This window comes from Onychostruthus taczanowskii, unplaced genomic scaffold (genome assembly GCF_017590055.1).
Source record: "Onychostruthus taczanowskii isolate IOZ18803 unplaced genomic scaffold, ASM1759005v1 scaffold1, whole genome shotgun sequence".
In the NCBI taxonomy this organism is placed as follows: domain Eukaryota; kingdom Metazoa; phylum Chordata; class Aves; order Passeriformes; family Passeridae; genus Onychostruthus; species Onychostruthus taczanowskii.
In genome coordinates this window covers 17070837-17088118 of record NW_024496525.1, presented here as the reverse complement: position 1 = coordinate 17088118, position 17282 = coordinate 17070837, and the positions used below count along the sequence as shown (strand labels likewise).

At 38.4% G+C, this 17282-nt stretch overlaps 1 protein-coding gene across 3 annotated transcripts in view; it reads right to left on the bottom strand.

Annotated features, from left to right (window-relative positions):
• MIPOL1 (mirror-image polydactyly 1) overlaps nt 1-17282 on the bottom strand; it is a 160860-nt gene that overhangs the window by 17056 nt on the left and 126522 nt on the right. For all 3 annotated transcript variants that reach the window (XM_041401737.1, XM_041401728.1, XM_041401745.1), the window contains one exon: nt 6656-6886. In XM_041401737.1, coding sequence (XP_041257671.1) covers nt 6656-6886 — 231 coding nt within the window. The remainder of the gene's footprint in view (nt 1-6655; nt 6887-17282) is intronic.

Below are 17282 nucleotides of genomic sequence, written 5' to 3'. Positions count from 1 at the left end.
AGTCCAGAGAATATGCCAATGATGACTGAATTTGTTCAGCTCACCTTAGATTTGAATATTAGTTCAATATTTTATTTCCTTCAGACCAAGAAAATTGATTTCTGTCTATATGTTAAATTTCTCTGAGGCTGCACATAACCTCATTGGCTTACTCAATTTTTTTTTTTTTTTATTACAACAAACAAGTATCTCTACAAGACTGTTTAATTCATCATTTTACCATGCATATTAGTGCAGTCTGAGGGGAATTTTTCTGAGAGGAATCACTGGTGTTAGTGCAGAATTCCAAGTATTTAAAAAAATCCTGACCCTGCTATGTACTGCTTTTAGTTAGATCAAGCATGACTTTTTTCAAACATTTCAATTAGTCTTATTTCCTCACTGACTACTCCAGCCTACTGCCCCTAAATCTGGTACATTCACACAGCCTCTAATTGCTACTCTATGGTAATAATTTTGTATGTGATATGAGTGACGGTTACTAGATTTTGTGTTTTGAACTTTCTCATGTTCCTATTCATGTCTGGTATGCCAAAAAAATTTGCATCAGCTCTGCAGAATTCTTCAGAGTATGTGGTAGTTTTGCGTGTCTGGGAATCTTCCATCTGGCTAGTGTGGGTTTCCTAAACACCATAAAACCCTGCCTGTGGAGATTGTGTATCTCTTATGGGCCCCATGGAGCTTATAATCTGCTTTTAATCATTGTATGAGGCAGCCAACACATCAGTCCTCATCAAGGAGTTTTTTCCATTTTGAACTCCATTTAATAAGTTTTGAACCAATTCTGAAAACCAGAAACAGTGCTAATTTGCATTGGTATCTTAAACTGCTACAAAAGTCGCCTTTCTTTGCTTTCCATTTCCTTCCACACAAACTCTGATATCCATTGACTTCTGTGGATTGCTATAGCAAGTATAAGATTCTTAGCACCTTGCCCTCACTCACTTGTCTTTTGAATGTACCCACCAGCATCTGTTTCTCAGTAAACTACAGGTCATACCCTTAACTGGGACAAATGAATGCAACTTAGTGTGACAGAGCAAAGTCAATTTGCTGTAACTAAGAAACTAGCTCTGTATGTACATTCTTCAACAAGACACCAGGACTTACTTTACATTTCAAAACACCAGCACCAGTTAAATTATTCCCCATATGATATTAAAAGATTACCAACCATTCAAACTCAGCAGAATTTCACAGCAGCAGGCAGCTCAGTAGTTATCATTAAAAGGAAAATCGCTTTTGACATGTGCTAAATTATGGACACAAATCAGTGAAACTATTAGTATCTATGAAATTGTAATCCTAGCCTCCAGTATTTAATGTTTTGATGTGACATGCACCAGAGCACAATTTTGTAAGTTAAAAAAAAAAACAAAAAAACAAAAAAACAAAAACCCAAACAAAAAAAAACCAACAAAAAACCAGGTTTAGTTTTAATAGAAAAGTCTCAACATCTAAATATAACATCTTAATGAAGTAAGAAAGCAAATAATATTTATTGTTTTGAAATAAGAAAATGAAAGAAATAGCTCTCTCAAATTTAAAATAAAGCCAACTGAGTTCTCTAAGACTTGATGGTTCCTCCAAAACAAACAGCTTTAAGTCCCAGTGAATGTACAACTTGTTTCTTTTGTGAAGTGCTTCTGCCTGCAATTTCTAATTAACTAGCTCCATTCTTTCCTACAACAAGTAGCTCAACACACACAAGCTACAATGTATACTTCAGCTAAATATATGTAGGTATGATTTTAAAAGGAGATAACTAGTTAACAACATTTGCATCTTGCAAAGAGGCTCAATTAGTATAATAATTCTGAAATCTTGCTTTTAGCCTGTTCCCTGCATAGCTGCCCCGCACGGAATACAATCTGTACACTAAAGATATGTTTGCAGTTAAAAATCTCCAGAGACTTTAGACCCATACATAAGGATACTTATTTCACTCTTTTCTGAGACACTGACCTGTATCCTCATTTAAAAATGAACACCACATCTTTATGTTATTAAATCTTTGTTTTGATCTATTAGTATTCACCAAAGTGCCATTTTATACAAGCCCACACTGAATAGGCAAGGCTGGAGGTAACCATCTGCAGCTTTAGAGTCAGCATTTGAATTGATGAAAAGCGCTTTGTGTTTTCATTGCCAAGTTTGATTCTTCCAGTCATTAGACATTCCCCTCAGATCGCATCAATGAAGTGAACTCCCTTACACCCATGTGTTAAATTCTCTTCTCCTCATGGTTTCCTTTGCCAGCTATACTCCAGAAAGACTACTGGGTCTTAGCCACATTCTTCTCACAGCTGTGTTAAAAAAGAGCATCAGAGCTTCTTCCCAAAATCCATATGTGTATCTGGTCAGTCCCCTGTTGGAGGGTCACCTCACATTGTGGTGTGATTATTCAAATATTCATCCTTGTTCTTCAACTGCACTGCTCTGATCATTCTGGGAAAGATTAGACCCTCCAGCCAGCAGTGAAGAAGTGTTGGACATTGATGTGAAATACACACAGCTCCCGCACTCAGAAGGCAGATTAGTTTTACTTGCAGTTCACTAACTACTTAATAAATGCTTGCTTCTTATTTCTTTACATTTTTTGTATTGTTTTCATCCGTGTCAACTGTTGGTAATAACTTTTTGTTTTTGTTGTTTCATAGATGAACTTATACATCAGCATCAGCTAAGAAAATAAATGAACAAATACAAAAGCAGAGAAAGCATTTTCAAAAGGCTGGACGGAAATTCAAGACTAAACAAATAAAGGATGTGTTCCAGTCACAACGAAATTTAGGTGGTCAAAAAAAAAATCAGACCTTAAGGGGTAAAGAGAATGTTATTAAGGATAGAATTTAATTCAGAAGAATTAGTATGTTTTCTATGTATTTTCTTAGTTTTCTTATGTATTCAATCAACTGAAAACTTTTATTCAAAGCTGTGATTCTCCTGACTTCCTCTTTAAAAGGAAGAAAAAGAAAATTGAAAAGGTCTCTAATAAACAGTTAAGGACAAATGAAGCAATGACTTCTGGTTTACATCACTTTTATATTAGCTTTATTCATAGTCAGAGCTACCTTGACAAAGTACACAAGCAGGCAGGATCCTTCTCACCATTTATGCTTATTTTCATACCTGTATATTTTAGTACTGCACTGTTACTTTGTGGATTTGTGTTTATTTTTAGAGGATTACATAGAAATTCTACCCACTCACCCTCCTCTGCCTCTTCACACAGCTACACGACTATGCAAGTGTAGCTGTGCTTACATGCAGAGCTGCGCTTTACTGAGCTAGAATCATTAAATCATGAGAAAAAAATAGAAGCCCCCAGAAGCCCCAACAGACAAATTGCATTAAAATTCACTCCAGCTGCAAAGCTGTGGCAGAAAAATAGAACATTTTCTGGAAAAACATCAAAAGTGGCCTCAACCTTTACTGATAATTGGCTAATATTGATTTGGTATTACATTATAACCTGCTCTGATCTCACTGACATCAGCAGCCACTCCACAATCCCAGAGGTTCCAGCCGGAAGGACGTTTTTAAAATGCCTCGCTTCCTCTGTTGGCAGAGGTATTAATTAATTCACAGGCTCTCCCAGCCACCTTCTCCAGGTCAGCCCTATTTCCCTGCTGGGAATGCACCAGCTGGCTTCTGGCTTCTCAGGCAGGACAAACTTGCAGGGGGCCTGTGCTACTATAACAACACTCCTGGTGATTTCTGTGCTCCCGTCCTAATTCTTTGTAAACAAAATAGAAACATTAATTAAATCTAGAAAATTATAGTCATAGCCATTCCAGAGTATTGATTAAAAATATTACTGTGGAGATCATAATAGTCTATTGAATAAATATGTATTGTTTTGAGTGTACATACATGTACTTATTTACATAGACCACAGTTAAAATGTGTACTTGCTTTATAAAGATTAGTGCTCTCTTAAAAGTATAAGTGTATCTTGGTAGTGTCTCAAAATCAAAAGAGATTCAAGCAAATGCAAATGCTATGTGGCCACCCTCTGAGTATCAATGTTCCTTGTTTTACACCAGCACCCCTGTTAGGATGGTGAATCATCTTCACAGGCAGGAGCAGACAGTCTCAATTTATATCTCACACTGCAGCTAGCCAACGGGAGATCTTCACCCTACTTCAGTATGAACAGATGTTTACTATGCCCAAGTTGACTATAAGTAGATACCAAAACATCCCCCTTCTGGTTCACAGCTGCTGTTTCATGTAGGATAAGATCAAGAAATTTTTTTAGATGCTTTTTGTTCTGATGGAAAGCACAGGACCACTATCCTGACTTGGGTCTCACGTCAAGAAAGCAACAACTACTGGTGGGTACACAAATGGCTGACATGATTGAAATGCTGTGGAAAATTACAACTCTCTTTTAAGCTCTGCATATCATGCTGAATGCAAACACTGAAGCTTTTAAGAATATTAAAAAATTCTTTAGTGTTGCCAGAGGACAGATTAGCCAAGGCAGTGTAAAACTAGTAAACTACATTGTATGAAGATACAAAGTACATATTTTCTCAACATTCTTATTTACAATGATGTTCTTTCTTAATGAAGGTCATAAATGTTTCACTCTTCTGATTTTTAAGTGTTGCTATTTTACTGAATAATATTGAGAAACTACTTCATACAGCTGACAAAACGACTTCCTTCATATGTCAGAATTCAATTTCAGTTGAGCATTTAAAGAAGTCAAGAAAATAGATTATTTTATAACGGTCTTTAGTCTATGAATTTTAGTGACACATTTTAAACTACACTAAGCATCCTCTTAAGGCAGTGACAATAATTAATACTACTGTAATTAATACCAAAAAGCCTTTCAGTTGACAGGTTTATAAATTGTCAGTTCTTTTTTGAAATGTAGAACATCCTACATCTTCTAAATAAAATGCTAAGCTAACAAATGAGTTCCTGCCTAATTGCCAAACACTGATTTGTATGAAGCAGTTGAGGTTACAAAGAAATTGGGAATTCTCAGCCTGGTTTCCCTGCTGATGAGTACGAACTGTCTGTGTAGCTCTCCCAGAGGTGTCAGAGGAATCTCTATAGTGTCACACAAGGGTTCTTAGCTCAAAGTAAACACACTTTCCACAAACTCAGCTGCTTAATCTGTTTGCAGGTTGAATTATAAGATGGGGGTGGATGACTCCGGGTGCTGGGAAGACGGGCAGAGCATTTCCACAGTTTCGTGGTAAAAAGGGCATGCTATTGTCATCAAAAGACTTCAACCAATTGTTTGATTTTGCTATAGGCTCAGTCGTCTGATCTTAACAATAATGAAAACTAACCTGACCAAAATTTTCCCAAGTAGTTGAGCATGTTAAATTACGTAAATTCTTTTCACTATAGCGGTGCATCACCACTACTTTAATTCACTTTGTGGCTGCACTTCTACTTTAGCCACACTATGTGCACGGGATTAAACAAGATTGTTTCACTTTGGAAAGCAAAAAAACAGCAAAAACTCAACCTCTGCTTAAATAGCTATATTATTAAACATTTATAAATAAAACTAGATGTAACAACACAGTTAAAAAGGTTCCACCACTATTCTCCACCAATATTCTCTTTACCAGAACTTAATTTTTTAATAGGTTTATTTTTATCAAGCGCATACCTCTCAAAGTTTCAAATGTGTCTAAGCACTCAGAATAAAGACTTGAGTGATTATAAAATCACTGGAGGGTTTAAACAGATGACTAAAAAGACGCACTTTCATCTATAAATACCTTAATTATATTTTATGTAGTTATGAATAAATTAAAATATAGGAATATAACTATTTTAAAATAGAAGAATTCAGCATGTGGTTTTATTAAACAAGAAAAGCTTTTGTTAGGTCCTTGCAATATATTATAAGCCAATTTCTGTCTACTCTGTAAATATGCTGTAGACATTAAAATTAGAAGACATATATGGACAGACAGACAATTTGCATCAGCTCAACATCAGCCACCTCGGAAGGGTGAGAGAGGAGAACTTTGCAGTTGATGAATGTAACGCAGTGATGAGGCACTACTAATAACAAACACGACAATAAGTACTTTGCTAGAGATGAACGTCAGGTTTTGGAGTTCAGTAACCTTTTAACAGGGAAACTCATGATGGGAAAGAGAATACAATCTCTTCTGTTCACTGACTCAGAGACTTCCTGTGACTCTCAGTGAGATTTTGAAGCCATCCCTAAACAACCCCATAAACATTTACTGTGGCATGAAACTTGCCAGATGTGTAACAGACCAAAAATGAGAACTGTAATATTCTACCATGCAATTATAAAGGGAAATACTCTGTAGCCATAGGATTGCCACAGGGTAAAAGAACATTGAAAACCATTCACAAGAGATGGAAATACTTTCTCTGTGCCTTGCACATGTAGGAAGCAATTTCCTTAGCAGTAATGAGAGGTACCCTGACTTGCCTAATAGCACAAAACTGTTAAAATGATCAGCTTCACACTGAGTAGGAAATGAGCTGACAAAGGAAGAATAATTTTAAAGGACATTTTCTGAGTACTGCCACACTTTCAGTTATAGACAAACTGAAAAAAATGTTTCCTATATAGACCAGAAAAAAATGTTTCCTATGGATTACAACTGCAATTTTTGTTGGAAGGCAAGTGACTTACTTTTGAACTTTTTCATTGGCCTCCTGAGAAGCTTCCAGGGCTTTCTGGAGCTTCAGCTCGGTGTCCTTTTGCTCTGATCGAGTTTGCTGCAGCTGAGCTGCCAGCTCTTCAATCTGGCCATAGGTTAGGGTCATAACATCCCCCCTTCCCTCCAGTCCATCTTCAGAAGTACTAAAAGCACAGTTAGGCTGGTTCTTCAGACTCAATCCTTCAGACAAAGACTTGTATAACCTGGGAAAACCAAATCATACATGCTATTAAATTTCAGTCTAAGGCTGAGCTGCAAGAATTAATGAATACTTTCAATATTGTCATATACGTGGAATCACATGCACTAGTAGCAAAACAAGTTATACTTCAGAAGTGACAGAGAACAAAAAGAACAAACCTTTCCTGCAATGCGCTTCTAGAAGTATGTAACAACAATCAAAATTTGAAAAAGTAAAAAAAAAATTCAGCAAAACCTCAAGAGGAAGTATTTTTCAGCTGTAGCATCTTGTTGATCACCTCTGAGCTGTAGCAAAAAGTTTTTATTGTGATTTACATGAAGTTGAATTAATCAGTATAAGTTACTGATGCGTTAATAACTTGTGGTACAGAGGACTCTCTTTTAGCAAGCAGAGCCACCAGCTATAGGGGATTTATTTGCAAAAGAAGACTTTTCAATAAAATTAAAGGAATAAAACCACTACAGTTCAAAAATTAAAATCAGTAAATCAGCAGGATTACTTTGTAATATGATTTGCACATGCTAATCAATTCTACAGGTCTCCATTCAGTTTTATCCAGGATTTTGAGGTAAGTTCCTAGAGATTCCAAATCAAAGAGTACAAAACCAACACTCTTTCAATGTACAAACCAGAATATAGTACTAAATGCTTTGTATTTGTGTGCCAGAAAGTTCTGGACAAATCAAACATTATTTCAGTGTGGATTTCTAGTAGCTGTACACACTGATTAAAGTATTCAAGACAGTCTACATGACACCTGCTAGTATGCAATAGCATATTTTCTTTCTCTGCAGTTTATTAAGGTGTTTGCATGGAAAACACTGACTGTTCCAACAGCCCATGAAGGAAAACCATAAATAAACTAAAACATAATACACACGGACAAACAAAATGTGGATGCACTAAGAGAAATAGAGAAGCTAAAAGGTCAGAGTGTTGACATATCATCATGCATACTACCTGTGATTATCTGAAAACAATGTGAAAATTCTTCTCAATTAAATGAAGACATATTGAAAATATAAATATTTATAAAGGGACATTGGAATTCCTAGAATGGACTAATTAAAAAAAAATTACTCCAGCAGTTGCACATAAAATTTATTGACAGAAGTTCCACTACAGCTGAGCATTGATCACCATGGAAAAACACAAAGGTATGCAAATAATGTCGAAAGCAGGTTACTGAAATACCACTGCTTCCCGCTTCTTAAACACCTGGCACAAGATTAAAAGAAAAAAAAGACAGATGAGAAGCTAAACTGTTCAGTGAATATATGGGTCCCTGATTTAAAAAAAACCAAAACAAACAAAAAAAACTGGAGGATAGACTAAATATTCTAGGTTGTTCACACCAGCTCAGAGTTTTTTCCCAGAATATACGAAAATTAAAATAATTTATTTAGATCCTAAAATACTGGCTCTCTGTGGCTACAACTGGGCTCCTTTTCAGAGCCTGGCCATGAAACACACATACATGCTACTACAATTGCAATATAATACTACATGTCTTAACTCATAGTGATTGCACCTGAGTGGCCAATAGATTCTGACGTATACACTTTGTAACCAGTGTGATTCCTCCAGATAAAGGCACTGTGATTGATAGATCTTTTAACATTTTTTTTTTCAAAAGCATGTAATTTCCAGACTTCCATCAATATGTGTTTTGGTAAAATACTTTTATTTCATACCTTCTGAAATGTACTAATTTGAAATTCCTTCATTCACCTGAAGATTATTTCTTCATGCTATAATGAAAAAATAAATGGGAGTTCTAGGCCTGAAGAATGGGTCACAGAAGTATTTAAATAGTTCCTGGATTTCATTAATTCACATACTCTTGTTAGTGAGCCTTTTGCTTTACTATGGCAACACGGCCTCTTTCCTGCTCCAGCTTGGGTCTGAGAGTTCAGAGACCTGCCTTAACTGTCTAGGCAGAAGAAAAAGTGACATGGGTTGATATCACTTGTACAGCTCCTGTAGAGAGCAGGAGGCTTCCTCAGTCACCAAAGTCAGAGTAGCTTCAACTCTGCAAAGAAATATCACCAGTTGTAACTGCTCCCAGAGGGACTTGACTTTGGCTGAAAATCAACTCTATGAAGTGCTGCTCCTAAAACACTTCTCACCTTGCCAGGCATACTTTTGCTGCTAGGTGGGAAATTATTTTCCACCTGAAGCAATAACTGAACAACATAGCAAAACCTTCCACCTAAAGGAACAAAAAAAACCTCAGCAAAAAACCAAACATTCCCTACCCGTTCCCTCCCTCTGCCTCCACCCCAGTGATAAACATGTCCAGTGCTCCCAAAGGCATGTAGCTCTGACCTTGGTTTTCACCACAAATGTTTCTCACAGGTCCTGGAGACCTCTCAGACCTCAGCCTGCACTCAGGGTGGCTTTGAAGAGCATCCCCTCATGCCACTGAGTGCACTCAAGGGCCAGGCAGAATTGACACCTTGAAAATACTACCTCAAAGGTGCTCTTAGGAAACACTGCAATAAGATGGTATCAAAAAAAGCCCATAAGCCCTAAAAGGACTTTGAAATTTTGCTGTGAAGTGGAAGATATTAAACAGTCAAGTTTGCAATACGTGTGAGTCAGGAGCCTGACAGCTGGTAGACTGGTAACTAGATGACATGGCCCTACCATAGACAAATATTTTACTGTTCTTCCTTTGCCTGCATTTACACAAGGTAAGAGGACTGTGTTTTCTTCCCAGTACAACAAACCATCTCTCATTAATTTATCCGAAGGCAGCAGCCAAAGGCAGACTCTGGCATGCAGGCATGGACTATGTTACAACAGGAATGCTCGTTGCACATAATGCAGAGTATGTTCTTTGCGCTGTCACAGTCTGTCACAGTGCCACTCTCTTGTGTGATGTACCCATGCATTCTTAGTCTAGAGCTCAGGCAACCTCAACCACTTGTTGAACAGAGGCCACCGTTGATTTTCTTCTCTGTGGTGGTTGGGCATACAACTTCAGGAATTCACAGCAGACTATGTGAACAGATTGATGCTGATCATGCATGTCCATACTGTCCAGACTCAATTACATGTGAGTATGGAACAACAGTGAGCGGCACCTTGAGATTCAGCCTTCAGTCCTGAAATGATCTAGAGAAATCTGGAACCTGTACAAGGGTCCTAAGAGCCTGGACACTACATGATTCAAAGATAGGTTCATTAGCTACAGTGAAAACTTGAATTGACTACTATCTTAGAATTTCTATGTTTCAACAGATATCAATTAGAGGCCACTAGCAAACACATTTTTCCTCCTTGGGTCTCAGTCCTCTCATCTTCAATAAGAGCAATCACAATGCTACCTTTGGAAAATGCTCTGAGCTTCATTAATGTTAAGAGACTCATCACTGTTGAAAGAGCTAAGTTAGATGCAGCACAATCAGAATTTAGGACAAAACTAAATCCAGATGGTTTTCTGATGATGCCAAACAGAAAACATATTCTTTTCACCTTCATTTTTACTGTCCAGGACCACTGAAGTACCTGTACCATTTCCCTGTGATTAGCCTGGGACAGGGACTGAGGAGTTAATAATCTGAGCCTTCCTTGAAGGTGAAGCACTACCAAGATATGCTCTCAAATAAGACATAATTGGAAACCATGCTTCTATTACAAACTCTTCATTTAGGGAGTTGAACAGTAATCAGATGTCTTCTGTTCACTTTATGCAGCCCCTGGGCAAATTGCTCAGATAGCACAGCCTTATGTGAGTGACATGCACATGACATTCAGCACCACCTATCATTCCCCACATTCACCATGCCATCAAACGGTCTAGGACCTCCACAAAAATAGCTTCTGTATTAACAGTTTGGGTGAAACACAGCAAAACATACATGGGACTGATCAGTAGAAGGAAGTGTTTTTGAGGTGTTTGCAGTTATAGTGCTATTCCCTTCAGCTAGAGCAGACCTGTGGTGCCGAGCCTCATCCCCATGGCACAGCTGTGAGCAGCAGGTGAGCAGCACTGACAGCAGTGAGCCATGGAGTGGCCAGGGGCACTGACCAACCACAAAGGGAGCAGAGGGCACACAGGGGCAATGCATGAACATGAGGGTATAAAAGGTTGGGCTGAAGAACAAGAAGGGCAGATGCTTGAAGCCTTCTGGTGTGGTAAGGTGTTACTCTGTAGGGGTGAATACCTAAAGCCTTCTGAAATTATATGGTGATGCTCTGTGTATTGCAGTTGTCTCAACTGCGGCATGTTCTGTGACAAAGACCCACAGCCAAGTAGCTAGCTTGTAGCTAAGAAATCCACCTGAATTCCCTGGGTACCTGATCCACCTGGGGCTGGGGTCTCTGCTATCTCTAATTGATTAGACCGCAAGTTTGCAACTTAGCCATTTTCTCACACAGAGTGCACATCAGCTCACAGAAGAGACCACTGTAGATTTTATGCTTTAATCCTGAATATTACTTGCTACATGTTAATATTAATTACACATCTCCAGGGTTCCACAATGTATCTGTGCTAATTGCAAAACACAGATTCATAGACTCTTTAAATTTCTTCCACGAATTACAGGACTGCAATACAGCAAACTATTGCAAATACTCTTTGTAGTTTTCCCAAGTTATGTTATTCCTAGAACCAAGTTTTCCATAAAATGTTCCAGTCATTTTTGACAGGGAATTGGCTGCATTGGCATATTCTATCCTAAGCATTTACCAGGTGCACCATGAAGGCTTGCTTCTAGCTAAGTAAAATTAAGCCAAAATTAAAAAAAAAAAAAAGTTAAAAAAAATTGTAAGGTGTTTACTTTATCCCACTAGATGCTAGAAGTAAGAAATTTGCTATCTTGTATCTGTTCTTTATTGTCAATTCATATGCTTTGGCCATTCTTAAATATTTGCCAATGGCTTTAGTTAACAAAATAACTTTAACTTAGTATTTGTAATACTGTAGTTATTCCCTACAGTAATAGATTATTTAGGTAACACTGCAAATAGAGAGGGAACCTTATCTGTTAATCGAAGACAGAGCTGGCACCAAGAGTGACCTCAGTATGCGAATATAATGGACATCTAAGATGGTGCCAGCGACTCCATGTTTTCCTGTGTATCACAACCTCCTGTCTGCTCTCCCTGGGAAGCATTTAGCAGAGGAAGAGCAGCCCCTGGCTCAGGTGTGGGCAGCAGGCAAAGAGGAGGAGCACAGCAGGCTCACAGACAAGAGGCACGGCCACCTTCCTGTGCCCAGGCTGAGCTGGCAGCACCTGTGCCTCTCTGCTGGTTGCTGGAGGCCGCTGGGGTGACATGGATCACTGAAGGGGTGTGTACGTGGGTGATGTGGAGCCAGCAGCTCTGGCCTGGGGCCAGCAGGGAAACTGCCGATGTCAGGGATTTGCAGAAACACAAGCTTGGTGGAAGAGACACAGAGGATCTTGTCCTAAAGGTCATAGCGATTTATTTTTTATACTGAGATGTTTTCAACAACATTTCTGACAACCATTTAAAGAACACTGCATCATTCTCCTCAAATCTAAACTGAATTAAGAAAGCAGTAACTCTTGGAGGTGCACTAAAATAACAACCACTGGCATACCAACAAAAACTGGTAGAAAACAATGTACTACTTTGTAATTTAAAACACTATGTATTACTTTTTTGTCCTTTTCTGATGATCCTTGCCAAGAGCTTCACCCTGAACACTCTCACTCACAAGAAAACCAGGGCATAAAGGATCATCAAGCCTTCTGACTAGGTATTTCAGGATCAGCTCCTACAGTCCTATGGCAAAAAGTAGGAATATTAGTGAATCAACTCAGATAAATTGCAACAATTGCAAGAATCCTGACCCTAAAAACTGAAACAGTCAATCAAGTGTCCACTCAGTGCAAAGGGGTGTGCCATTGATAAATCTTTTTAAAACAAATCTGATGGCACTGATGCGTATCATAGTGAATCAACTCAGAAAAATTGCAACAATCCAGCTGAAATAAATAAGAATCCTGACCCTAAAAACTGAAACAGTCAATGAAGTGTCCACTCAGTGCAAAGGGGTGTGCCATTGATAAATCTTTTTAAAACAAATCTGATGGCACTGATGCGTATCATAATGCAGGCATCAGAATCACCTGAAAACAAGCTCAATGTAATGACTATGTGCTGTTGACTTTTATTTTTGTCTCCAGGGAATAGTGTTTACTTTGCTTTAAAATTTATATGAGTCATTTTGTTATGTGCCTTTTTTTAATTAGTCGGAAAGAAATAGCCATTTGAGAAAGAGAGCGGAAATCAATTCTGATTCGATGCCGATAGCTACTGTGCGATGTAAACTGTGTGTTCTTTCTAATTAAATGTAAACACGTGCAGTTCTAAAGTCCAGCAGTGATGACAACTACTAGAAAGGATTGCCTAAGACCTGGTCAACTGATCCTTGTGAACCTTTTGTTCATACCGTAGGCGAACTTGTGCAATCTGTCTCAGGTGAACGCCAGTTGTAACTGACTTTATTTTAGGTCATCTTCAGAGAAAAGACTTGACAAGAATGTGGAGAGCTCTGTAATACCTCCAGTTACCCATTAACTATGTCCTTCTGATAGCTAATCAATAGCATTGCATGGAGCCAAACACACGGCACTGAACTGCCCCTCTTCCAAAAGCCAAGTCTTGGTAAATATTTAATGGCAGTAAAGGTGTTTTGACTCTTATCAATCTGATATGTTAAAGAACTCTTGAAAGAAACTTTATCTTGCTTCTATCTGCATAAATAATTTGTTCGGTTACAATTTTAGTCTTATGCAAAACCACCAAATTTAATGATCTAATGCTTTTAAATCAACGCTTTGGACAGAGAAAATGTAGTTTCAATCCACATGTCACAATATAAAGAAAACCCAAAGTTTATTTCCTTGATAAAATGCCAACTAGAAATATACATCAAGGAACCTAGCCCTTTATACTGTACTAGTAAATACTGTGCCAAACTCGTTCAAAACCTGTTATACAAGTGCACATTTGAGATTTTCTTACAAAGCTTCAGTTTCTGAAAAATTCTTAGCTCTTATTCACATCAAGATAACATAGGATTTTTAGCTTCTTTTCACAGGAAAAAAACCCCCAACTCTAAAATAGTTATACTAGGATCCAGAGAATTTTGTACTCATACATTGAATATTCCCATCTCCAAGTGGATATATTCATGTGAGTTTCAGTAAGCATGTTTCCATTTTCTATTTTTTCTGTACAAAGCTGCCTGTCTAGATCCCTAACAAAGAAACTTTTGTCCCGATCCTTTCACATCATGCAGAGGTATCCCTCTGCTACAGCCAGGTAGGATCCAAACATCACCTTACATACGCAGACAGGCTTATTCCATGGCTCTGTGCTAATGTCAGAGGATGGAGGAAACCTCTGACTCTCTCCCACAGCACAGTCCAGCCTCTTCTGTATGATCCAACTTCAATATGAGCCTAAGTATTTTGAAGAAACCGATTCAGCAATGGATCCAAGCTTTTTCTTGGAAAATAATCTGGGAGTAAAACATTGATAGTGTTTCAGTTTCCAAAATGTGAATCACCATAAATGTTTTCCCAGAAGAATAACCATTACTTTTCCCCCAGTGTTTACATGGCCTCCTTTGTGCTCTTGATGCCATTCAATAGTCTTCAAAAATAAAGATCACAGGAATAACTCCCAAACACTGGCATAGATAAAGTGAACAGCCTGAAGTTTTCTAATCACTAGTAATTGCCTCTGGTGAAAACACTATTAATTAATATCATAAAGGCATATAAATTAATCAAGCAGTGAAGTACATGACACCATTTAGAAATGATCAGCTGAAGAAAGCTGGTTACTAAAAACCTCAGAAAATCTCTTGTACTTAATACAATGTTATCTTTATAAATCAGACATGATCATGAATTTTATGGCTGTCCTGATTTGCTATTGTGATCGCTTGGCTTAACTCCTCCACTGAATCAGAAGAGAAAGAGAAAAAACTGTCTTGGACCCCAAGCTGGAAGCCAGCCCTGCCTTCCAGCATGGCCAGGAACATCCAGCTGAGGAAGAGAAGAGTCTCTCCAGGAGAAGGCAATTAGAAGAATGTGTTTCAAAGATGGAATAATTGAATACATATGGTATTTTAGAGAGGGATGATCTCATGGATGAGATGAGTAGCCCTAAAGCTAGAAAAAGTAGCCCTAAAGCTAGCCCTCAGTGTGACTAACCTGAGAAGGGGAATCACATGGGGCTATGCTCCTTGTCCCTACTTTCTTGCTGAATGATTCAGTGGGTTAAAAAAAATCTTTCAGTGATTAAAAAAAAAAAAAAAAGTAACTTTTAAAATTTGAGGATACTTCCTTTCCTATCCCAAGAAAATAAAACAGAGTTTTTGAACAGTTTTGCCTGAGCTTACCCAAAGGTGTTACTGAAAAAATTATGCAACTCTGAAGAAAAGCAAACATGGTGTACTGTGCTCCAGCCCATGTCCAGCTTTGGTCACCAGAGTGCCAGTAAGTGAGGTACTGATGAACTCTAGGTGAGCGTGCCCAGCACATTTTCCCCATTTTCTTGGTACTCTACCCAGCAACATGAACTACTCTGCAATGGCTGGTGACTCACTAGGAGCTGCAGTCTGAAATCTGTCCTCCCTGTGGGTAAAGACACCCAAAATGTGGACTTTAATGCCATCATGGCTTCTCCCATACAAAAACGCACTTGGCTTGGGGATTGCTGTGTGGATACACACTTAGCAACTCACCTCCTGAACGCCATGTAAATGACACAATGGCAGCATATCACTACTCAGTAAGTCATGTCTCACCTAGCTGCTGCTGCCAAACCCTTGCTCATATAAATCATACAGCTCCATGGACAGTTAAGCACTATGAAACAAGGCAGTTAAAATGATGGCTTAAATGATAAAGGGAGCGCCTGGGAAATTTAATATAAGGGAAGTCTGCTTCCCTATTGTACCAAAGCTTACTGAAGCAACTGGGCAGACTTGTCTGGGCCATTCTCCTTAACGTGAGACAAGGGCACATGCTAAGGGAATGATTTAGTGGATTGGGGATAAGAGCCCTGTCTTGAATTCCCTCTTCTATTTCACGTCTTCTGTGTGGTACTGAGCAAGTCACAACACGCAGAACTCAGCCTGCCATGCTGAAACTAGGAATAAAGTGTCTTTCCCTAGCTAATTTTCTTTAAAATCTAAGCTTTCGGGGTCCTGGATTTCTTCTTACTATCTACATGTCCTGCATCATGGAAACCTGAGGCCCAGATTTGGTTCAGGTCTCAGTGCCAATTATTGTTCATGGAAAGACACTAAAGAGCTAATTAACAGTATGCATGCATTAACAATGCACATCAACCTTGTTAACCTCAGCAGACAGATCCAGGTTTGGGAACTTAATGGAAAAACAGTTTTTCATAAGTTTTTGCCTCCCCATTGCAGGTTCAGCTGCCACTGTCACCATGGGGCACAGGCAGTGACAGAAGCCTCCTGTGCTTTGTTGATCTGCCCTGAGCACAAACATCCTTGTTTTCTGAGATGTTCTTTCTTTCCTCCCTGTGAAAGGGGCCATCAGCTGGATATGGCACATGACTGGAAGCCAAAACACACAACTTTCATACCTCTTGAAAAGCAAGAGATTAGACTCTTGGTGGCTGCTGGAGAAAAATCGGTGAAGACAAGCTCTCAAGTGTAGGGGTTGGAAAGAGGCTATAAACATTTTAAATCAGCTTCCCTCACCTCTCTCCTCCTTTACCCTCATGAGTTTTGACCAGTGAGATATTGAAATAAAATGTGTAAAAGCTTAATATAGTTGTGCACTACAATTTAGCTTGGTTGAAGAGGAAAACAACATTTTTCACTTTATGACACAGGATTTCACAAGAAAAACTGCAGTTTTTTTCTTGCTTTTTTTTCTTGATGAGCAGGTGAAGTGAAAAAGTGTAGCAGGAAATATAGTGGTTGCACTGAACCAAAGAATTAATTATTTTCTCAGGACCTGACAAGGAAACTGAATGAGTACGAAAGCTCTTGTGAAATCTAGCCAACACGGAATTCAACACTGTTCAATTCCTTATTTATTTTTTGAACAGGACAAGATAATTATTGGTATGAATACTGCCTACTATGCTTATACATATCCAAGAGATATTATATCCTCCTCTGATATGAGCAGTAACATTGCTCAAGAGGGAAAACTAAATTCCTACATCACAACATTCCTGATTCTACTGTCACAACTATAAAAGTATAGTAAAATGACTCCTTTGGTACAGACAGTAGAGAAGAAGAGCTAAATGGAAGAATATGTATTTCTCTATCTCCACCAAAACTCTGAGGATGGAAGTCCCTTTTATAGAATATTATTGAAACAAACAGAACATTATCTTATATGAGTCTGGATAACATT